The 25,798-nt window shown below is 35.8% G+C and overlaps 1 protein-coding gene across 5 annotated transcripts in view; it reads right to left on the bottom strand.

Annotated features, from left to right (window-relative positions):
• LOC117342247 overlaps positions 1-25,798 on the bottom strand; it is a 63,237-nt gene that overhangs the window by 5,494 nt on the left and 31,945 nt on the right. For all 5 annotated transcript variants that reach the window (XM_033904307.1, XM_033904306.1, XM_033904305.1 and 2 more), the window contains exons 3-5: positions 17,899-18,110; positions 15,001-15,094; positions 13,972-14,106 (exon numbers count right to left, since the gene is read on the bottom strand). In XM_033904307.1, the coding sequence (XP_033760198.1) occupies positions 13,996-14,106; positions 15,001-15,094; positions 17,899-18,110 (417 nt within the window). In that variant the 3' untranslated portion in view covers positions 13,972-13,995. The remainder of the gene's footprint in view (positions 1-13,971; positions 14,107-15,000; positions 15,095-17,898; positions 18,111-25,798) is intronic.

Below are 25,798 nucleotides of genomic sequence, written 5' to 3'. Positions count from 1 at the left end.
CCAGCTTGGGGTTGGCCTTCTCAAAGGCCATATTATCTTTGATACAATGTCAAGATATCTGGATGGGTCACTAGCTCTAGTTTTAAGTGTACTGAATGCATCAAATTTTAAATCAGATGTTGAAGTATTTGGTTTTTGGAGAAAGTGTATATTGATATTCCCTAATGCTTCCAATTCTTCCGTTGATACATGTCCCCGTCTTATAGTATGGCACTTCTTCTTACCAGGTGTGACTGCTGCTATAATGCCCATACCATGGAATGTGCCTTTACCATCCAATGTTCGAATGTCATGATCTACATTATCACCTACAAATTGCATAAACTGGTTGGAGTCAATATCTGGAAGAAAAGTCCCATTAGCTACAGCCGCACATGCTTCGAATTTCTGTATTTCTTGGTATGGTGAACAAAATCCTAAGTTGTGAAGAAGATCAATTAGGAATCTAGAGGCAAAGTGGTGATGTAGTTGAACACCAAGGCCTATTTGAAGTGGGGCAATTTGACGTCTTGGTTTGATTGCTTGCATTATTGCCTGGCCTATGGAGCTTACTTTAAGACTTTGGTCTTTCGTATTGATTGCCGTAGATAGAAACAGGTTAAGACCGTTGGGTATATAATTCAAATTTTTCTCCATTGATGACAAGTCACTCGATGAAGGATAACAGTCACAATCAAGGTCTAACGTCCTAACGTCGGATTTGATTAAGTTGGCTGCAGTTTTAATAATAGATAACTTTTCATCGTCATCGTCTGTTTGCGGTTGCTCATGAAACGCATGCAAGATATTAGCAGCTGTTTTTCTAATAGTAATGACTGTAAGCTTTCCTTTTGAATCCGTCATGATAATGTCATCACCAAAGCTTTCTTTAAGCTTAAGCTTCATGTAGAATGGGGTGTATGCATCTTCAGCGCAGATATCGCGCATTCTTTTCACCAAATCAGAGAGATCGTGTTGGTCATCTTCATGATCGTTCAGAAATGTAACTATTTCTTTAAAGGCAGAACTTGTCACTGTTGAGGTTGATCTTCCTTTTTTTGCGTCAGTTCGAGGAGAAAAAATGCCGAGGGAACATTTTTACCAGTTCTAAAATTAACGCTACACATTTGGTGATAAATAGCGTCTGCCGCATGAAGGTCATTGACTGTCTCAATTCGTCCTCGTACTGAATTTGCCCATTTGTCATTTCGAGCGTAACAAGTAGAAAGAATCGAATACTTAAAGTCTGTTGTGCGTACAGGAAACACATCATAGCCTCTCTTTTTACCGCGTATTGATGCCGGTTGAGCACAGAACATACAGTGGCTTTGGAACGAAAATACTTCAATTTCTGACGATCGTAAAATGCGCGTTTCATTGTTGTCAAAGTCGGCAGGTTCTCTGTGTCTGTTTTCATTTAAAAAATTATGTATCTGGCTGGGATTGGTAAATGTCCTTCTACATGCTGAATGAACGCACTGTCCGGCCAAAGCATATAGAGACTGGTTACGTTTCTTGGCTGCAGAGTTTATTCCATTTGCGCCTTTTTCTTTAAGTAAAACGAGATTTCCATTTCCATTACAAATAATACATGTTTCCATATTTTTCCGCCGTCAACTGCAATAAAATTAATATACATATTAGCATCATTGATAGTAGTATCGTGGATAATCAAATATGTTTTGAGATAGATTATTCGTCGTAGTTAACATATCAACATTATGCTTTCGGATTCAATTTGGACACCAAAGGGCTTCCATACATTAAAAAATTCGACGAAAATAGCCCTTCTTCAAACGTGTTAATTTTCTTGATTACCGTTTCAAAATGGATTTATATTATTTCATATTTTATGTTAATACGCATGCATGGACACATAACATCGACACTTTCATTCATGAAAATGCGGAAAATCGTAATTCATTTAATTTTGTTGAAATTGAATCATGGCCGCAATGTTTTGGTTAAATTATTCATACTGTAACTTAAAGATTCAAACAAAATACTAATCAGATAAGTGCATACTCATATACTTTTGAAATCAATTATCATTAATATTATTGTATCAACTTACCATAACTTCATATCGTGGGTATGATCTTCGCCGATAAAAACAATCGCCTGATGACGTAACGATCTACACATTATTAACCCGGTACGGAGGCCTGTACATGCCATAGTAATAGAAGGCGATTTATACAAAGTTTAAAAGTAATGTCAAGTACGTTCCACTGCGAGGACTTTAGAGGACTTTTGATATGTCATACTTTAGGTTATAAGGAATCGTACACAAGTGAAAACAATTCTGTTGCAATTAGTTGGACGTTGATTATTAAAATGATTGGACTACAACGTACTATCCCCATTCTAACACGTTTACTATCGCATATATTTAGATACATTGTTTTACATCGCTACAAGTACGCTGTTAAGTACTCTTTGACCTCCACTAGTTACGTGTCATACTGTGGCGGATTGACCAATCAGAGAGAAGCTTTCAAAGTCGGTCAATTGGCCACGCCCATACTGGCGAGAGTTCGATCTGTATGTTGACGAAGCGGTGTATTTGGATTGTTGTGAAAGTCCTGTTACAGAAGATTTAACGACATATTTGGATTTATGCAGTATGCATAACGACATGGGCGTTTTGACAAAGTCAGAGTTGATGTGTTTCTATAGGCTCAATCGTTATGTGAAAGTTATGTGCACTTGTTCCATTTCATTTCGGATTTTACTTGACCTTAGATGCTTACACACGGACGAAATGAACGTTTCAATCAATAAATGACGGTAAGAATGAAGTTAACGATTTTTGTTAAATTTATTAAGTTAATTCATTCTATTCGATTTCTTCACTTTCGATTCCAATATCACGGGTCATCAATCATAAATGGTGCAGAGTGTTGAATTTCGCTACGAGTCGAACTTGACGCCATATTGTTTTGATTAGAAACGGGGCGTGGCTTAACACGATATGTCATGGTTCTATCGCAGGTAGAAGTCGGTCTGCAACCAATCAAAACACGCGTTGCAAACGAATCGTGTTAGAATGATGTGATATAGAGACAGTAACACATGTGTCCACTAATATCCTATTATATTGATGTAAATATAGAGACAGTAACACCTGTGTCCACTAATATCCTATTATACTGATGTGGATATAGAGACAGTAACACCTGTGTCCACTAATATCCTATTATATTGATGTGATATAGAGACAGTAACACATGTGTCCACTAATATCCTATTATATTGATGTAGATATAGAGACAGTAACACCTGTGTCCACTAATATCCTATTATATTGATGTAGATATAGAGACAGTAACACCTGTGTCCACTAATATCCTATTATATTGATGTGGATATAGAGACAGTAACACATGTGTCCACTAATATCCTATTATATTGATGTGGATATAGAGACAGTAACACATGTGTCCACTAATATCCTATTATATTGATGTGGATATAGAGACAGTAACACCTGTGTCCACTAATATCCTATTATATTGATGTGGATATAGAGACAGTAACACCTGTGTCCACTAATATCCTATTATACTGATGTGGATATAGAGACAGTAACGCCCGTGTCCACTAATATCCTATTTTATTGATGTTGATATAGAGACAGTAACACCTGTGTCCACTAATATCCTATTATACTGATATGGATATAGAGACAGTAACACATGTGTCCGCTAATATCCTATTATATTGATGTGGATATAGAGACAGTAACACCTGTTTCCACTAATATCCTATTATACTGATGTGGATATAGAGACAGTAACACCTGTGTCCACTAATATCCTATTATACTGATATGGATATAGAGACAGTAACACATGTGTCCGCTAATATCCTATTATATTGATGTGGATATAGAGACAGTAACACCTGTGTCCACTAATATCCTATTATATTGATGTGGATATAGAGACAGTAACACCTGTGTCCACTAATATCCTATTATATTGATGTAGATTTAGAGACAGTTACACCTGTGTCCACTAATATCCTATTATATTGATGTGATATAGAGACAGTAACACCTGTGCCCACTAATATCCTATTATATTGATGTGGGTATAGAGACAGTAACACCTGTGTCCACTAATATCCTAATATACTGATGTGGTATAGAGACAGTAACACCTGTGCCCACTAATATCCTATTATACTGATATGGATATAGAGACAGTAACACCTGTGTCCACTAATATCCTATTATATTGATGTGGATATAGAGACAGTAACACCTGTGTCCGCTAATATCCTATTATATTGATATGGATATAGAGACAGTAACACATGTGTCCACTAATATCCTTGTATATTTAGGGGATAGTATGTTGTTTTGAGTGGCTATACTGGCGATTAGAACATGAAATTTGGTTTGAACTCGAGACCGATAGGTCGAGAGTTTAAACCAAATTTCATGTTCTAATCGCCAGTATAGCCACGAAAAACAACGTACTATCCCCATTCTAACACGTTTACTATCGCATATATTTAGATACATTGTTTTACATCGCTACAAGTACGCTGTTAAGTACTCTTTGACCTCCACTAGTTACGTGTCATACTGTGGCGGATTGACCAATCAGAGAGAAGCTTTCAAAGTCGGTCAATTGGCCACGCCCATACTGGCGAGAGTTCGATCTGTATGTTGACGAAGCGGTGTATTTGGATTGTTGTGAAAGTCCTGTTACAGAAGATTTAACGACATATTTGGATTTATGCAGTATGCATAACGACATGGGCGTTTTGACAAAGTCAGAGTTGATGTGTTTCTATAGGCTCAATCGTTATGTGAAAGTTATGTGCACTTGTTCCATTTCATTTCGGATTTTACTTGACCTTAGATGCTTACACACGGACGAAATGAACGTTTCAATCAATAAATGACGGTAAGAATGAAGTTAACGATTTTTGTTAAATTTATTAAGTTAATTCATTCTATTCGATTTCTTCACTTTCGATTCCAATATCACGGGTCATCAATCATAAATGGTGCAGAGTGTTGAATTTCGCTACGAGTCGAACTTGACGCCATATTGTTTTGATTAGAAACGGGGCGTGGCTTAACACGATATGTCATGGTTCTATCGCAGGTAGAAGTCGGTCTGCAACCAATCAAAACACGCGTTGCAAACGAATCGTGTTAGAATGATGTGATATAGAGACAGTAACACATGTGTCCACTAATATCCTATTATATTGATGTAAATATAGAGACAGTAACACCTGTGTCCACTAATATCCTATTATACTGATGTAGATATAGAGACAGTAACACCTGTGTCCAGTAATATCCTATTATATTGATGTGATATAGAGACAGTAACACATGTGTCCACTAATATCCTATTATATTGATGTAGATATAGAGACAGTAACACCTGTGTCCACTAATATCCTATTATATTGATGTAGATATAGAGACAGTAACACCTGTGTCCACTAATATCCTATTATATTGATGTGGATATAGAGACAGTAACACATGTGTCCACTAATATCCTATTATATTGATGTGGATATAGAGACAGTAACACATGTGTCCACTAATATCCTATTATATTGATGTGGATATAGAGACAGTAACACCTGTGTCCACTAATATCCTATTATATTGATGTGGATATAGAGACAGTAACACCTGTGTCCACTAATATCCTATTATACTGATGTGGATATAGAGACAGTAACGCCCGTGTCCACTAATATCCTATTTTATTGATGTTGATATAGAGACAGTAACACCTGTGTCCACTAATATCCTATTATACTGATATGGATATAGAGACAGTAACACATGTGTCCGCTAATATCCTATTATATTGATGTGGATATAGAGACAGTAACACCTGTTTCCACTAATATCCTATTATACTGATGTGGATATAGAGACAGTAACACCTGTGTCCACTAATATCCTATTATACTGATATGGATATAGAGACAGTAACACATGTGTCCGCTAATATCCTATTATATTGATGTGGATATAGAGACAGTAACACCTGTGTCCACTAATATCCTATTATATTGATGTGGATATAGAGACAGTAACACCTGTGTCCACTAATATCCTATTATATTGATGTAGATTTAGAGACAGTAACACCTGTGTCCACTAATATCCTATTATATTGATGTGATATAGAGACAGTAACACCTGTGCCCACTAATATCCTATTATATTGATGTGGGTATAGAGACAGTAACACCTGTGTCCACTAATATCCTAATATACTGATGTGGTATAGAGACAGTAACACCTGTGCCCACTAATATCCTATTATACTGATATGGATATAGAGACAGTAACACCTGTGTCCACTAATATCCTATTATATTGATGTGGATATAGAGACAGTAACACCTGTGTCCGCTAATATCCTATTATATTGATATGGATATAGAGACAGTAACACATGTGTCCACTAATATCCTTGTATATTTAGGGGATAGTATGTTGTTTTGAGTGGCTATACTGGCGATTAGAACATGAAATTTGGTTTGAACTCGAGACCGATAGGTCGAGAGTTTAAACCAAATTTCATGTTCTAATCGCCAGTATAGCCACGAAAAACAACGTACTATCCCCATTCTAACACGTTTACTATCGCATATATTTAGATACATTGTTTTACATCGCTACAAGTACGCTGTTAAGTACTCTTTGACCTCCACTAGTTACGTGTCATACTGTGGCGGATTGACCAATCAGAGAGAAGCTTTCAAAGTCGGTCAATTGGCCACGCCCATACTGGCGAGAGTTCGATCTGTATGTTGACGAAGCGGTGTATTTGGATTGTTGTGAAAGTCCTGTTACAGAAGATTTAACGACATATTTGGATTTATGCAGTATGCATAACGACATGGGCGTTTTGACAAAGTCAGAGTTGATGTGTTTCTATAGGCTCAATCGTTATGTGAAAGTTATGTGCACTTGTTCCATTTCATTTCGGATTTTACTTGACCTTAGATGCTTACACACGGACGAAATGAACGTTTCAATCAATAAATGACGGTAAGAATGAAGTTAACGATTTTTGTTAAATTTATTAAGTTAATTCATTCTATTCGATTTCTTCACTTTCGATTCCAATATCACGGGTCATCAATCATAAATGGTGCAGAGTGTTGAATTTCGCTACGAGTCGAACTTGACGCCATATTGTTTTGATTAGAAACGGGGCGTGGCTTAACACGATATGTCATGGTTCTATCGCAGGTAGAAGTCGGTCTGCAACCAATCAAAACACGCGTTGCAAACGAATCGTGTTAGAATGATGTGATATAGAGAAAGTAACACATGTGTCCACTAATATCCTATTATATTGATGTAAATATAGAGACAGTAACACCTGTGTCCACTAATATCCTATTATACTGATGTAGATATAGAGACAGTAACACCTGTGTCTAGTAATATCCTATTATATTGATGTGATATAGAGACAGTAACACATGTGTCCACTAATATCCTATTATATTGATGTAGATATAGAGACAGTAACACCTGTGTCCACTAATATCCTATTATATTGATGTAGATATAGAGACAGTAACACCTGTGTCCACTAATATCCTATTATATTGATGTGGATATAGAGACAGTAACACATGTGTCCGCTAATATCCTATTATATTGATGTGGATATAGAGACAGTAACACATGTGTCCACTAATATCCTATTATATTGATGTGGATATAGAGACAGTAACACCTGTGTCCACTAATATCCTATTATACTGATGTGGATATAGAGACAGTAACGCCCGTGTCCACTAATATCCTATTTTATTGATGTTGATATAGAGACAGTAACACCTGTGTCCACTAATATCCTATTATACTGATATGGATATAGAGACAGTAACACATGTGTCCGCTAATATCCTATTATATTGAGGTGGATATAGAGACAGTAACACCTGTTTCCACTAATATCCTATTATACTGATGTGGATATAGAGACAGTAACACCTGTGTCCACTAATATCCTATTATACTGATATGGATATAGAGACAGTAACACATGTGTCCACTAATATCCTATTATATTGATGTGGGTATAGAGACAGTAACACCTGTGTCCACTAATATCCTATTATACTGATGTGGATATAGAGACAGTAACACCTGTGTCCACTAATATCCTATTATACTGATATGGATATAGAGACAGTAACACATGTGTCCACTAATATCCTATTATATTGATGTGGGTATAGAGACAGTAACACCTGTGTCCACTAATATCCTATTATACTGATGTGGATATAGAGACAGTAACACATGTGTCCGCTAATATCCTATTATATTGATATGGATATAGAGACAGTAACACCTGTGTCCACTAATATCCTATTATACTGATGTGGATATAGAGACAGTAACACATGTGTCCGCTAATATCCTATTATACTGATATGGATATAGAGACAGTAACACATGTGTCCGCTAGTATCCTAATATATTGATGTTGATATAGAGACAGTAACACCTGTGTCCACTAATATCCTATTATATTGATGTGGATATAGAGACAGTAACACATGTGTACACTAATATCCTATTATATTGATGTTGATATAGAGACAGTAACACCTGTGTCCACTAATATCCTATTATATTGATGTTGATATAGAGACAGTAACACCTGTGTCCACTAATATCCTATTATATTGATGTGGATATAGAGACAGTAACACCTGTGTCCACTAATATCCTATTATATTGATGTGGATATAGAGACAGTAACACCTGTGTCCACTAATATCCTATTATACTGATGTGGATATAGAGACAGTAACGCCCGTGTCCACTAATATCCTATTTTATTGATGTTGATATAGAGACAGTAACACCTGTGTCCACTAATATCCTATTATATTGATGTGGATATAGAGACAGTAACACCTGTGTCCACTAATATCCTATTATACTGATATGGATATAGAGACAGTAACACATGTGTCCGCTAATATCCTATTATATTGATGTGGATATAGAGACAGTAACACCTGTGTCCACTAATATCCTTTTATATTGATGTAGATATAGAGACAGTAACACATGTGTCCACTAATATCCTATTATAGTGATGTGGATATAGAGACAGTTACACCTGTGTCCACTAATATCCTATTACACTGATGTGGATATAGAGACAGTAATACCTGTGTCCACTAATATCCTATTATATTGATGTGGATATAGAGACAGTAGCCCTGTGTCCACTAATATCCTATTATAGTGATGTAGATATAGAGACAGTAACACCTGTGTCCACTAATATCCTATTATATTGATGTGGATATAGAGACAGTAACACCTGTGTCCACTAATATCCTATTATATTGATGTGGATATAGAGACAGTAACACCTGTGTCCACTAATATCCTATTATATTGATGTGATATAGAGACAGTAACACCTGTGTCCACTAATATCCTATTATATTGATGTGGATATAGAGACCGTAACACCTGTGTCCACTAATATCCTATTATATTGATGTGGATATAGAGACAGTAACACTTGTGTCCACTAATATCCTATTTTATTGATGTGATATAGAGACAGTAACACCTGTGTCCACTAATATCCTATTATATTGAAGTGGATATAGAGACAGTAACGCCCGTGTCCACTAATATCCTATTATATTGATGTGGATATAGAGACAGTAACACCTGTGTCCACTAATATCCTATTATATTGATGTGGATATAGAGACAGTAACACCTGTGTCCACTAATATCCTATTATACTGATGTGGATATAGCGACAGTAACACCTGTGTCCACTAATATCCTATTATATTGATGTGAATATAGAGGAAGCAATGTCTGTGTCCACTAATATCCTATTATATTGATGTAGATATAGAGACATTAACACCTGTGTCCACTAATATCCTATTATATTGATGTGGATATAGAGACAGCAATGTCTGTGTCCGCTAATATCCTATTATATTGATGTGGATATAGAGACAGTAACACATGTGTCCACTAATATCCTATTACATTGATGTGGATATAGAGACAGTAACACATGTGTACACTAATATCCTATTATATTGATGTAGATATAGAGACACTAACACATGTGTCCACTAATATCCTATTATAGTGATGTGGATATAGAGACAGTAACACCTGTGTCCACTAATATCCTATTATATTGATGTAGATATAGAGACAGTATGAAGTTGTACTTTTTTCTTTTTGTATTTTGTAAAAGTAAAATATAAGACTGCAAACACTTAACACGAAGCGTTTTTTTTCAAAAACAATGTTGTACATTCAACACGAAGTGTTTCTCCAAACACAGTACAGTACATCAACCTCCAAACATAGTACTGTACACCAACCTCCTAACACAGTACTGTACACCAACCTCCAAACACAGTACTGTACACCAACCTCCTAACACAGTACTGTACACCAACCTCCAAACATAGTACTGTACACCAACCTCCAAACACAGTACTGTACACCAACCTTCAAACACAGTACTGTACACCAACCTCCAAACATAGTACTGTACACCAACCTTCAAACACAGTACTGTACACCAACCTCCAAACACAGTACTGTACACCAACCTCCAAACACAGTACTGTACACCAACCTCCAAACACAGTACTGCACACCAACCTCCAAACACAGTACTGCACACCAACCTCCAAACACAGTACTGTACACCAACCTCCAAACACAGTACTGTACACCAACCTCCAAACACAGTACTGTACACCAACCTCCAAACACAGTACTGTACACCAACCTCCAAACACAGTACTGTACACCAACCTCCAAACACAGTACTGCACACCAACCTCCAAACACAGTACTGTACACCAACCTCCAAACACAGTACTGTACACCGACCTCCAAACACAGTACTGTACACCAACCTCCAAACACAGTACTGTACACCAACCTCCAAATACAGTACTGTACACCAACCTCCAAACACAGTACTGTACACCAACCTCCAAACACAGTACTGTACACCAACCTCCAAACACAGTACTGTACACCCAACACGAAGAGTTTCTCTAAATACAATTCAAAACCCAAAAAAATATAATCACGTAATTCCAAATCTCGTGTTCCTCTTTCTTGCAATATAATGGGTGGCATTTCTAACTGTGCCTGGTTGAATGGATAACGAAAAAACTGTATTAACTCTAGAAATAAAGATCAAATAGGAACGCTGCCATTTCGTATAAACGCAGGAACGGAACCGGTTAATTGAAAATCCGGACGATAGTGCGTTTTTATAATAGGAATTTGCTTTATAGGAGACAGCAGCGCGTGTTGTCGCTGTAAGCCAATCCTGGACCATAATGGTTTTTACAAAAGGGATGCCCGGAGATTTGATTAATTTAAATGTTATTTTAGCTACAGTTGATTTTCCATTGAGCTACAATCCAGAATAATAACGATAAATTCATTATATTGTGTCTTTAGAACATAGGGATTCAGTAGTTTTTTACGTAATATCTCTCTAATCAAACGTCGCGAAAAGCATTTGCGAGGATATTAAAATAGTCTCAGTCCATACGTACATACACGTGTCTGTGTGTTTGTTCAAGCAAGCATTTTCCACTACACAGCTCTAAAACGTTACAAACTAACAATTTACATCTTTGCTCAATATCAGGCCAGTGACATAATTATGCATTTAGCTACTTGTAATAAGGGTTCATGCATTTTATTTTTGATATTATTCTTTGTGATCATGAAAAGAAAAAAAAAAATATACAAAATCCAACAAACCGGAAATTTCTATAATAATGTGAAATTGACGTCACTCAATAGTTTCAAAGTTCTCAAAGTTTGTCGGAACACCTGAATAGATTTCGATAGGAAGTTAACTTCCATATATTTTGTTATACTGTAAAAGTGGATATTTTCGCGTGTGGAAATTTTCGCTTAGCCAGCTCCCAAAGTGTTCGTGATGTGGATATTTTCGCGCCGTCAAGATATTTTTGCGCTTACTTGTATCTTTTATATTTGGTATTATTGTGTGTTAATATATTCGCGTGTGGACATTTTCGCGGAGATTTACTGATAGCGAAATACGCGAAAATTTCCACACCGCGAATATTTCCACTTTTACAGTAATTGGTTTACAACATAAACAATGTTTCGCTTGTTTAGTTAAGATTAGTTAAACATTTGAATATCACTTTCAGTTAGTTTGTCCAAATTTTCAAGTTTTCATATCAAGACGTATCAAGAAGTACTACTGGAAAAACCACTGGTATTCAAGTTGATCCAATAAATAAGAACAACAAACTTTAAAGATTTAACAACATTAAGTAAATATGATGCCACACAATTAAGGAAAAACATGATACATGCTGTATAATGTCTAAAGAGGTATGGCGCATATTGGGCTGTTTCGACCTAACGGTTCAAAATAAAAAAAATAAATGTTAAAAACTGAGTTTTTTAATGCAAACTTTAAATCTATAACATTTAAATATTCTTCTTTCCGAAAAATGTGTTTTTTAATTGTGGTGGATATTTCATTAAATGATCGTAAAGTTGCATCATCGGGCTATCTGCTATTTTCGAGGGGCTTTTCCCGCATTCAATTCCTTTTTTGACATAGAGCGCATCGGAAGACAAACTTTTATAATGTCTTATTTTATTATAAAAAATTATGTACCAAAAAGACAACTAAAATCATATTCTTTAAAAAATGGTCCACTGATGCACTGGTATCGAAAAAAGAAAGAAAAAAAGTATTATTCTTCATTTTGCATTAACTAGACTGACTTTAATTGATAACATAAACTTTATATTTCAAAATGTCCGCATACTGTAGCTCATAATGGTAGAACCACCGCACAGCAACACTGAGGTTCGGAGTTCGAATCATTAAGATGGTATTTGAAAGATCAAAAGCATATTTAATATAAATTATTCAATATAAAGATACAAATGTTTAGATAGAAAAATTTTACTTAGATAAAAAAGAGTAAAATAACCGATTAACTATCGTTCATAGTAAAATGTACACAAACTACCATATCAACAAGAGACCTACATATGTTGGTAGTGTAAAATTATTATCAAATATGTCAATTTATCTTTATTTCATACGTGCTACTTATTGACTACATAATCCGTTTGTTACGCATACCGCGACAATGGGCCATGGCGATCTATTCTGGTACTAGCTCACTCTATCGCTAGGTCAGGATAAGCGGAAAACGACCATACCTCTTTGTTTAACGGATTTGTCCATTGTCTATAGAATTGATATTATACTACTATGTTGCAGTGACCGCCTAAGTATTGTATGCTGTATGTACTGTTAATCTCAAAGTCAATAAGTGAATTGAAACATATAAATCACTGCCATTAATTAAATATATGAAATTTCAAGGACAAGGAGAGTTATAGTGACGACAAGTTTCCATTTATAACCGTACAATACTAATCATTAATTAATACAGGTGTTACCGACCAGTGCATTCATGAGAGTATGAACGACACTGTCAGACAAAAGAAATTGATATCCCAACAGATTCTATTTAGTTGGAAGATTAGCAAGTCAAACTCGACACAGAATCAAGAAAAGAGACCTTTCTAATTGGTGTGGTTTTACATGTACCAGCTGGTTAGGTGATAATGATTTGGCCGATTGAAATTTGTACAGCCGTGAGTTGTCTAGCAAATACCATATTTCGCGCTTAGTCTTTTTAGTTTTCATATTAAACAAAGTAAGAATATCTGTCTGCAATTACCAGAGTCATTTCTGTTAAATATGGTCTGGCAACACCAGAATTTTTTTCAGTGACCTGTGATAACGATGAAGATTAAGAGACATTCGAAAGACTGTAGGGAAGCAGTCACACATTTCCTCCAATTTTCCTATCAAATTTGATAAAGCTGGTCGGTTGTATGTAAGGACTGTAAAATGGGCTCTTTATACTTACTGTTTAACCTTGCTGTGGGCCACCTTAGGACCTGTTGCAAACGTATCTGGTTGTGAACAAGTAATGAGGCACCGTGGCCTTCATCCTGTTTTCCAATTCATTTGGCCGTTGGTGGTAAGGACATCGACAATACACCTAGTTCAAAAACAAGAGGGTGGGAGATATATTTATGTCTACGGTAAGAGTTTTGGACTTCTTATTATATACCGTATATCAGGTTTTTTTAGCGAGTGTCTAATTTTCGCTATTTTCGCGACCAGACTAGGTCGCAAATTATAAGATATCGCTAAAATTGGTCACATTTTACTGTTAGAGTTAGCTCCCTTGTAGGTGTGTTGTCATGAACCGATCACCTGTTTACAAATATCGGATACAGGTGTGTTTAATTGGCCGTGACTCGACTGAACTGTTTTATTCAATAAAAATGTACTCACAGTTGACCATATGTTTTGTCCTTTGAATAGATCTATTTGAAATCATAACGAGAGTGGCATTGTCAACTGAAACATGGCCATGCTACGATTTGTAATCGTTACAATGAAGGACAAAGAAAATCCGGTCAGGGACAGACCTGAGTTTGCTGAAGCCAACAAACGTGTAGATGAATTATTATTACTGTACTTCTTCGTTTTTTTTGTTTTTTTTTGTTTTTTTGTTTTTGTATATGAAACATATGTACGCTAAAATTTGAATTACACGTTGTGAAAACGCTAAAAATGAAATACGCTAAAAATAAAACGTGTCATTTTGTACAGAAAACGCGAAATTTGGCATACGCTAAAACAAAAACCCCGATGTACGGTAGTAATGGCGTATTAATATAGACATTTCGATTTGAGGAATACACATAACTATATATTTTGGATGTAATTATATCAACTACCATTTCTACCTGATCGAAACAATTTGACAATTCCCTCATGCCGCAAACCTAGCCTGATGATGATCGATTGAAACAGGAATGTACTGTGAAGTAAACCATTGCTCAAAGATAATAATTATACTTCACATTCGTACTGATATACTTACAGCGAAATAAAGTCGTCCATTGATGTCTGAATTCCGTTCTCGAGCAATCTCGTTTCCTACGCACTCACGCAAATCCTGACGACATAACACCTCCCTGGAATGAGAGCGATTAAGTTAAGTTTTTAGTTAAAATAGAATCTATATAAAACATAAAACTTTTTGATGCTTAAAATATCTCCTACTATGCCATGTTTGAGTGATATCATTCACAGCCGCCATTTGCAATTCAAGGTCAAAATTAAAAACAGTGTTTATACATATTATAAAGTCAAATCTGGTCTATTCAATAATGCTATGTTTTGCTTTTGACTTTGTTAGCAAACGACATGGCCACTTTGTGCAATATATGAGCTAATTATGTCCCCTTGAAATATCCATTTTTCGCATGTCTTGTTGAAATTTACAAACAGCTTAACACATTACATGCAGCAAGTCCCACCATTTGTCATGATACATACTAAAAGTTCATCATGCTACTTCTGTTAATTGTACCATAGTAGGAATTTATAGGCTTGTACAATATCACGGGTTTTGACTGGATTTCTACCACAATACGCTGTGTTATTCCACTCTCAAGCCATTGTATAAATGTGCCGACTGTTGGATAAATATATGTTATATACCACTAGTGGTATATGACCTTTCGGTCTTTTGATTTGTCAAGAATTCGAACTTTGACCCAAGCTGCAATTGTTATTGACGTTATCAATAATCGAATGACGTCACATCACCGGGTCCCGGACATCACCCGTATACTTTATTTGCATACGCAAAATTGTTGGATATGTAATTTATTTCACACTCTAAAGTTATTTTTAAAAGTTGCAATCACTCGTTGTATAACCTCTATTTATCCAACAGTCGGCATATTTATACAATGGCTTGAGAGTGGAATAACACAGCGTATTGTGGTAGAAGTACACGTATAATGTCACAAAAGTACACGTATAACGTCATAAAAGTACACGTACACGTATAACGTCATAAAAGTACACGTACACGTATAATGTCACAAACGTACACGTATAACGTCCCAAAAGTACGCGTATAACGTCACAAAAGTACACGTATAATCTCACAAACGTACACGTATAACGTCACAAAGGTACACGTACGTCACAAAAGTACACGTACAACGTCACAAACGTACACGTATAACGTCCCAAAAGTACGCGTATAACGTCACAAATGTACACGTATATTGTCACAAAAGTACACGTACAACGTCACAAAGGTACGCGTATAACGTAACAAAAGTACACGTATATTGTCACAAAGGTACACGCATAACGTCACAAAAGTACACGTATAACGTCACAAAGGTACACGTACGTCACAAAAGTACACGTACAACGTCACAAAAGTACACGTATAACGTCCCAAAAGTACGCGTATAACGTCACAAAAGTACACGTATATTGTCACAAAAGTACACGTACAACGTCACAAAGGTACACGTATACCGTAACAAAAGTACACGTATATTGTCACAAAGGTACACGTATAACGTCACAAAAGTACACGTATAACGTCACAAAGGTACACGTACAACGTCACAAAAGTACACGTATATTGTCACAAAAGTACACGTACAACGTCACAAAGGTACACGTATACCGTAACAAAAGTACACGTATATTGTCACAAAAGTACACGTACAACGTCACAAAAGTACACGTATATTGTCACAAAAGTACACGTACAACGTCACAAAGGTACAGGTACAACGTCACAAAAGTACACGTACAACGTCACAAAAGTACACGTTCAACGTCACAAAAGTACACGTACAACGTCACAAAAGTACACGTATATTGTCACAAAAGTACACGTACAACGTCACAAAAGTACACGTATATTGTCACAAAAGTACACGTACAACGTCACAAAGGTACACGTACAACGTCACAAAAGTACACGTACAACGTGACAAAAGTACACGTATATTGTCACAAAAGTACACGTACAACGTGACAAAAGTACACGTATATTGTCACAAAAGTACACGTACAACATCACAAAAGTACACGTATATTGTCACAAAAGTACACGTACACATCACAAAAGTACACGTACAACGTGACAAAAGTACACGTACAACGTGACAAAAGTACACGTATATTGTCACAAAAGTACACGTACAACGTGACAAAAGTACACGTATATTGTCACAAAAGTACACGTACAACATCACAAAAGTACACGTATATTGTCACAAAAGTACACGTACACATCACAAAAGTACACGTACAACGTCACAAAAGTACATGTACACGTATAACGTCACAAACGTGCACGCATCGTGTAACAAAAGTACACTAGATAATGTAACAAATTATCCTATATTATGTTACAAAATACACTATATTGTTTGTTTATCATGTTACAAAAGTGCACTATATTATGTTACAAAGGTACACTATATGTATTGTGTTACAAAAGTACACTTATTAAGTCACAAAAAATAGAATGAACAATTTCCTAAATCGACACGGCAGCCACAGTGACATGAGTCGTAACTGTATTTTATTGATCATTTCACCATATTTGCCATAGTCATGAGGTTTGCATTTTATTTACTGTTGGTGCATTTGTTTCATATAAAGTTTGCTTGTTTCTAAATAAATCCCCGGGCTCTTATGGTGGCTGATTACGACTATTTCGTGTTGGTGTGAAGTCGCGGTTTGAAAACGCGCCAAAGCTACCCCACGGGAACACTGCTACGCGCAGTCTCATTACAACTGCCGGTTCTGTAATTTGAAGGTTTCTGAAGTTTTATCGGCCTTTAGAAAAATTATATGGGCTTAAAACGGTCGATATACTATCTGAAACCTTCGAATTACCTGTTTTGATGATATATAACATCTCTATATTTTATTTATTGGTTTCGATCCTTACCGGTGTCTTTGTGATTGGTAAACAGAATTGTTTGCGTTAGGCGCCCTATATGGACATCCTCCTCCCACGCTGTCTTCACTTTCGGTCATTCCGTCCTCGACAGGGCAGCGACAATTGATGATTATCCTGTCCTTGTAGGGATTATCACTTTGGCTTGTCCTAAAGATATTGGCACACACGGCATTCTGCGGACATTCCGATATACTGGTTCTCTGGAGATAAACACAGGCCACCAAATTATCAAATTAATCTCTACTTGTTTACAATAGCATAGGTAATGTAATATGTAATGTTTAATGGTGAAGCGGTCATCTTGTAATCTTAGTTTAACGGTTTGTGGACTGGCATTATTGGCTAAATTTCGACTGCGCTAACTACACTATTTTCATGTGAATTTAACGTTTTGTCCTTTTCATGTGAAATTCGCGTGAAAATTTACATGGAAAATTCATATGAATTTTATGTAAATTTCATGTGAAGGAATTTTGGTGTGTATCTATGCTATTTCAAAAGATCTTATGTGGCTGTGTCATTTTATTATTGGGTTATTATGATATATTTACATTTTGGTGGCAAAGCCACGATATAAACTAAGTAAAAAGATTTGCAGTCTATGTGACCATAATTGACACCCAAAACGTGACATCAATCCATGCCGCGCACGGAGATATTCACCCATCGGAACTACTTGTAACTAACATAAATCGTTTTTTTATGTTAATAAAAAAGTATCAAAAAGACATTTTATACAATATTGTTACACAAATAATAAAAAAAAACATTGAACAGACTGTGTTTTTTTCGTAATATTTCAATGCACTTTTTTTTGTTTGCCTATCTGCACGTGACAAATGAATTTTGAAAAAATAGGCTGTTCTATTTGTCGAACTCCATTGACGAAATCGCTGAATATTGGCATTTTTTATGCTAATTTTCAAATATAACAAAACGAATATGTCGAGAATGTAAATATAAGGATTAAACTGTCTTTTTTTGGTGTCTATGGTCGATATAGATGCCAGAGCTTTGCAAACAAACATGTCATATTGTGCTTGCGCACGCACAATATGACGTTTGTTTGCAAAGCTCTGGCATCTATATCGACCATAGACACCAAAAAAAGACAGTTTAATCCTTAAATAAGTATTCAAACCCTAGGGTTGACGGATTGATACTTAACATAATTAAGCAATAATCTTATCTTAGCACTATTTTGCGCTGGAAGCATAGCTCAAAAATATCACTGTGTAAATTACACTTTCTATATGCTTTTTCTATAGAACATATGCGGGTGCCGTGCTTTTTAATAGCCCTTTAATCAAATAATTACAAAAGGAAGTGAAACTAACAAAAATAACAAACATAAATAAGTATAACGACATTTTGTTATTAACAGGTAGATTTATTAAGGCATATTTTGTTAAGAGGCGGGCACACACATGGAATTTCACACAGGAAAAAAACCAACATAATGTTTGTTACATCACATACGAGTAATAGGCAATTGTATTTCATTTCAAAATTCGTTTTTATTGTGTTTTTCTGTATGACAAGTTTAGGGTTACGTACATTAGAGCCAACATATAAGACATTTAAGAGTGATCTTAGCGTCCACAATTCAACGATCCTTATCACTTCTTTGACAGACTGATTATCTACTTAATCACTTGATAACATGGGGAAGAACTTTTTGAAATATATCAACAACAACAAAATCAAATATCAAATCCAAATCAACTTTAACTCAATAATTCAATTACCAGATCAAATCTGATGATGGTGGACTAAAAACTACAGCATACACCTGTTCAATCCTTCTACAACGTGTCAGTAATGCTAGGGATATCATATAGCTTTTTCGTCCTTATAGGACGAATCAGCGATGTTAAGGACATAATACAACTGTTTATTACTTCTAGAACATGTCAGCGATGATAGGGACATCATACAGCTGTTACGTCCATCTACAACGTGTCAGTAATGCTAAGGATATCATATAGCTTTTTCGTCCTTCTAGGACTAATCAGTGATGTTAAGGAAATAATACAGCAGTTTCGTCCTTCTAGAACATGTCAGCGATGATAGGGACGTCATACAATAGTTTCGTCCATCTAGAATATGTCAGTAATGTTAGGGACATCGTACAGCAGTTTCGTCCTTCTAGGGGTCGTCGGTGATGTTTGGAACATCATACAGCCGTCTCCTCCTTCTAGGACTCGTCAGTGATGTTAGGGACATCATACAACAGTTTCGTCCGTCTAGAATATGTCAGTAATGTTAGGGACATCGTACAGCAGTTTCGTCCTTCTAGAACATGTCAATGATGTTAGAGACATCTTACAGCAATTTCGTCTTTCTAGGACTCGTCAGTGATGCTAGGGACATCGTACAGCTGTTTCGTCCTTCTAGAACATGTCAGTAATGTTAGGGACATCGTACAGCAGTTTCGTTCGTCTAGAATATGTCAGTGGCGCAAAGTGCCGATAGCTTTGATACCTAGCCGGAGACAGGGGGACTCAAAGGTAGAAAGAAATGACATTGACGGAAATAATCTGTATTTTTAACCCAAAATTCAAAGAAAATGGAGGAAACAAAAGCTGAAAATGGCCAATGTCCTGTTAACGAAAAAATGTGAAAAGTGCTTAGTGTTGATAATTCGCTATGGGAGTATCATTATCCGTGGACATTGATGAATAACCGAGAAATAACAGCAAAAACCTAGTTGACAAAATATTTACTTTCGCATGTAACTATAAAATGACTGTTATAGCAATCTTTTTACCGGAAGCAATGTCATAGTAGAAAAGTGCTACAAATGCAATTGCCACATTTTAATTCAAGCTGAACGAAAGTGGTCAATCTTTCTAAGAATTTCGAGGCTTCCCATCTCTTTTGTTTCATGTCTTGCTGGGAAATGTTGTGTCTTAACAAACTATAAAAATCTATTAGCGATAATTTTGTATTGCGATATTTTGATAGAAATATCTTACGGTATAATTAAAACAGCCCATCAGTCTTACTAAGCTTCGGCAAAAGCAATGTCGAGGTTTGGCAAACGTGAAACACAATCCTTGTTCTTTAGGTTGTTATTACCAATAATAGCATCACTCATTGTTATTAGGATCACTTATTTCCACATCCGTCATATTCCCGTGAGCTCATTTTTAGAAAATTGCAATAATTTCCGTAATTTTGTTTTTGTTTTTTTTATTATCATTTTCATCCTTATTTTCTAAAATATTAAATGTGAAATACTACTTGAATTAATCTTACGGAGAAAACGGCTAAATGCAGTTGACAAAATTAATGTTTCTTCTGTATGAAAGCAGAAATATCTTGAGTATTTTATTGGACAAATAAAAAAAAAACCGTTTAAAACTCCATTGGAAGTTTTGAAGTCAATGCCCCTTTAAGTACTTACATAGATTGAGAAAAACGTCATTGGCTAATGTATACTACTGTAGTAGTAATAATCTGGTGGGTAGACTTTGGTATATATTACAGCCAGTGTATAATTTGAGCGTGACGATTCTGTGAATACTTTATCACCACCACCACCATATTTCTAGGAATATATCTTTTTCAATATTTCTTTGAATGTATCTTTTCAATATTTCTAGGAATGCCTCTTTTCAATACTTCTTTGAATGTATGTAATTTTTCAATATTTCTTTGAATGTATCTTGCAATATTTCCAGGAATCTATCCTTATTAAATATGTCTTTAATTATTTAATTAATTTATTATTAATTCATAAATTAAAAAAATTCGAATTCCTTTGTAAATAAGCTTAATGTACAAATGTATAGATATAGTGAATACTGATTATAGACCAGCCTGACTAGATTGGGGAAGCCAGATTAGTTTTAACTCTGCCGATGATAATGCAATACGTTTCACAAATTATAAGATGAAAGGATCATTCATAAATAACCTTTAACACCTAAGGAAATGAACCACGAGTTAAAAAGAACCGTTCGTTTACGACTACCGTGTATTTAACAGAAGAATCCATTACGGGGCCAAGGCCGCACGACTGATGTTCGCTGTAAAATTGCGTGCCGAGTGCAGATTAAGGTCTCTTTAAGCAAATAAGTTATATCATCTCGTTTCAATTATTCTATTTTCAATTAATCTTGTAATAGTAAATTATCACCGAGATAGTGCTAAATGATTTTGTTACGTGTTAAAAAGAGTTCGGAAAAATAATGAATGGCGCCGACCTCTGTTAGGTTATCAATGTGTGAAACGTTCTGGTAATTGTATCATGTAAAATTTTATCAACAACAACAACCAACCAACCAACCAACCAACCAACCAACCAATCAACCAATCAACAACAATAACAACAACCAACAACAACAACAACAACAACCAGTGGGTTTTCCATAAAAGCCAAGAGCTTACAGGTAATAATACCGACATTTCGTGTGATAGATTCAATTGCAGATGATAAAAAATGTTGAGTAATCCACTGATGTTCAACAAATCCTGATCCTCCGCTTCATGTCGAAGTATAGTGTAAAGGAGTCATAAAGGTGTCATGTTGTTGTAACTTATAACCATATAAATAACTGCCAAATTAGATAATTTCCGGGCTAACTGCCAAATTAATTTCCAGATAAGTTGTTTTAAGGATGTTTTGCATGGGTTAAACGTCCTCGCAATAGCCAAGGTCAGATGGGGAAGGATGTCAAGGAGACACCAACAGCCAGGGTCAGATGGGGAAGGGTGTCAAGGGGACACCAACAGCCAGGGTCAGATGGGGAAGGGTGTCAAGGAGACACCAACAGCCAGGGTCAGATGGGGAAGGGTGCCAAGGAGACACCAACAGCCAGGGTCAGATTGGGACGGGTGTCAAGGAGACACCAACAGCCAGGGTCAGATCGGGACGGGTGTCAAGGAGACACCAACAGCCAGGGTCAGATCGGGACGGGTGTCAAGGAGACACCAACAGCCAGGGTCAGATCGGGACGGGTGTCAAGGAGACACCAACAGCCAGGGTCAGATGGGGACGGGTGTCAAGGAGACACCAACAGCCAACGAGCGTAGAAGGGTGTTTAATTCCAAATCGAAATCTAAGTAAAGTAGACACCATAAATCATCTCTTATGCTTTCAGTTTTTGTACACTATAATATTACATGTGTTATACGGTCATTATGAAAAATACCACAATAATGACAGCTCAAAAGAATTTGATAAACGTAAATTAACGCATAACAGAACAATACTGTTAATCTTATTGCGGTGTTCAGGAAACCTTTGTGCGACTCTCCATAGAATATTTGGAGTAATTACATCGTGAATGAGACGATATCTATCAAAATCTGAATCATTATTCATTCTTTTAAACATGGTTATTTCTTCCATATGATAGACTGTTTTATAAACAATTGACTTCCATCTACAGAATATTGTAATAGGTAACTCAACAAATCATACTTGTGTAGTATTCTTACAATGTCAGGAAAAAAACTATTTTGACAAGACTTACTAAAAAATACAGGAATAACCGCTTGAGAAAAATAGTGTGACATAAATATTTACTATCAATTCTACAAAGACGACTAAGAAACAAAAGTTTCTTGATATTAATATAGCCTTCTATGGAGGTCCATCCAATCAAGGAATTCGCCATATCAGTTCTAGCTCTAATGTTAAGACCTTGAATAGATTTAACAATGAAGTGTAGAGCACGTTCTAATTTGATTTGCTCTGTTTTAGACAGCTGCCAAAGTTCGCATCCATAAAAAGCAGACGGAAACACAACATGGGATTCCTGATTCTAACTCTATTTGTTTTCGCTCCTTCGCCATCGTTTTTTCGCTCCTTCGCTCTTTCCCCATTGTGTTTTCGCTCCTTCGCTCCTTCGCGTTTAGGTCGTTTGACTCTAACGGAACACCATGCTATCATCTTCTGTCGTCAGTGGGACAAAACTTGTAATATAGAATTTTACTTTTGAGTTGTGGTGAATATAAGTATCATCCCATGATCGGGAATATCTGGGTAATGTACCCGACGAGACTTTAAGATCGAACGCTCTTTAATATTCCTGGTGGTTATTAGTTATCACTACACGGTTCCCGCGTCAACAATGTGACATAGATTTTAATAGCGAGCAATTGTTCACCCTTACGTAACAGTTTCATCCTCAAGCTATTTTGCATGCATGTTGTTGCTTCATTAACTCTGGATTAGAAATGGCGTATCGATATTCTTTAGTTCTTTTAGTTCATTTCTGACCCTCGTTTATCCAATTTTGAATTGGATGCACGATTTTGTTAACCGATCACTACTGTAGATCGTTGATCACTTAATTTTCGCGAATACTTTATTTCGCGAACTTACCTCTTCTACATAATTTCGCGAACACTGGTCTAGAATTGACATTTACTTTGCAAATGATGAGCTTTTAGAGTCGTGATCACTACAAGATACTTATATCTGTAACCGACACCTTGGTCGTCATCCAAAGGTGGTATTGTCGTGCAGATAATCGCTAACGATTTAAATTCGCGATTGACTCTCTTCGCGTATTAACGCGAAAATAAAGCCCACGCGAAATGTAAGTGATTTACAGTATTCGTTTTTACCCGTGTAAGTAAGCAATGCATGATAAATGACCCCGATGATAATATCACGTTATTAGAACCCAGACACAAAAGGAACCATCATTACATTTCCCTAAACACAAGGGGCGAGCACATTGCGTGTGTCGGGGATAGGAGCTTCCTGTGGCACATTGTGTGCCGGGGATGGGAGCTTCCTGTGGCACATTGTGTGCCGGGAATGGGAACTTCCTGTGGCATATTGTGTGCCGGGGATGGGAACTTCCTGTGGCACTCTGTGACGTTAGAATGCGTTGTTTATCCTGTATATCTATCCTTGGTAGATATGTTAATTATAGTTATTGGCATTTTATCAGAATATAACAGGTAGGGGGCGGATTGTGACGTAAGGAATTAACCCAGAATGTTTATCAAGCTACATAAACACGTAGTTAGTGCCATCTTCGCTAGCCAGAAGCCTTGGCTAACGACGATAAGTAGTGCATGTTCCACGTAGATTCTGTTTACTATACAATACGGCAACACGTTGGTTTTTTTTTTGTTTTTTTTTTTTACAATTTTATCGGTATTTCAAATTATCTTCACGAAAGGTCATTCAATCTATCTAAAAGGTGTCTCTGTATACGATATATTAATTAGAGATTTTTGAAAATATTTAAGTTACACCCAAATGCTTGTTTTCGTTTTTTATATATGATAAGTACTTTTACGTAATCCATATATTAATATATTCAAGATGTAAGATATAATACTTTTTATTTAGTGTCTTGTTATTAACATTCTTCCCGCAATTCTTCTTTGCTTTTCTTTCTTTATAATCATTATAAGTATACTGTGTCGCTATCACAATCTTTGTAATATATAATTGTGGAGAGGGCTTTTATAAATTGTTAAAAAATTGAGTCCAATCCAATTGTATCTAAACAATAAAATATGTTCAAATAAAAAGTAAGTAAATGAAACTTTAGTCCTGTAGATCTATTCTTACGTTTACTTATCTGAAATGGATGATTGTGTCAAAACATTAGTTATATAATGTATTGATTAATGATTACGATTAGTGACATAAACATAACATACAGTATAAATAAATGAAATCAGTTTACCGTATGTTTAAAAATATTTACTAACGCCATAATTTTGTAAAGAATCTAATTTAAAGTATCACAACGCTTTCCGGAAATCAAATGCATGAGGAAACTGTTGAAATCTAACCATTATGTCCCTTTAATAGATAGCTAAAGAAATAGAACTATTACAAAATTGAAATTTAAATTATCGATTTCCGCTAGAAATTATTAAATTGTCCATATTATCTAGCAGCACTATA

This window comes from Pecten maximus, chromosome 14 (genome assembly GCF_902652985.1).
Source record: "Pecten maximus chromosome 14, xPecMax1.1, whole genome shotgun sequence".
Taxonomy (NCBI): domain Eukaryota; kingdom Metazoa; phylum Mollusca; class Bivalvia; order Pectinida; family Pectinidae; genus Pecten; species Pecten maximus.
Note: the sequence above shows the minus strand (reverse complement) of the source record. Positions and strands in the feature narration are given on the sequence as shown.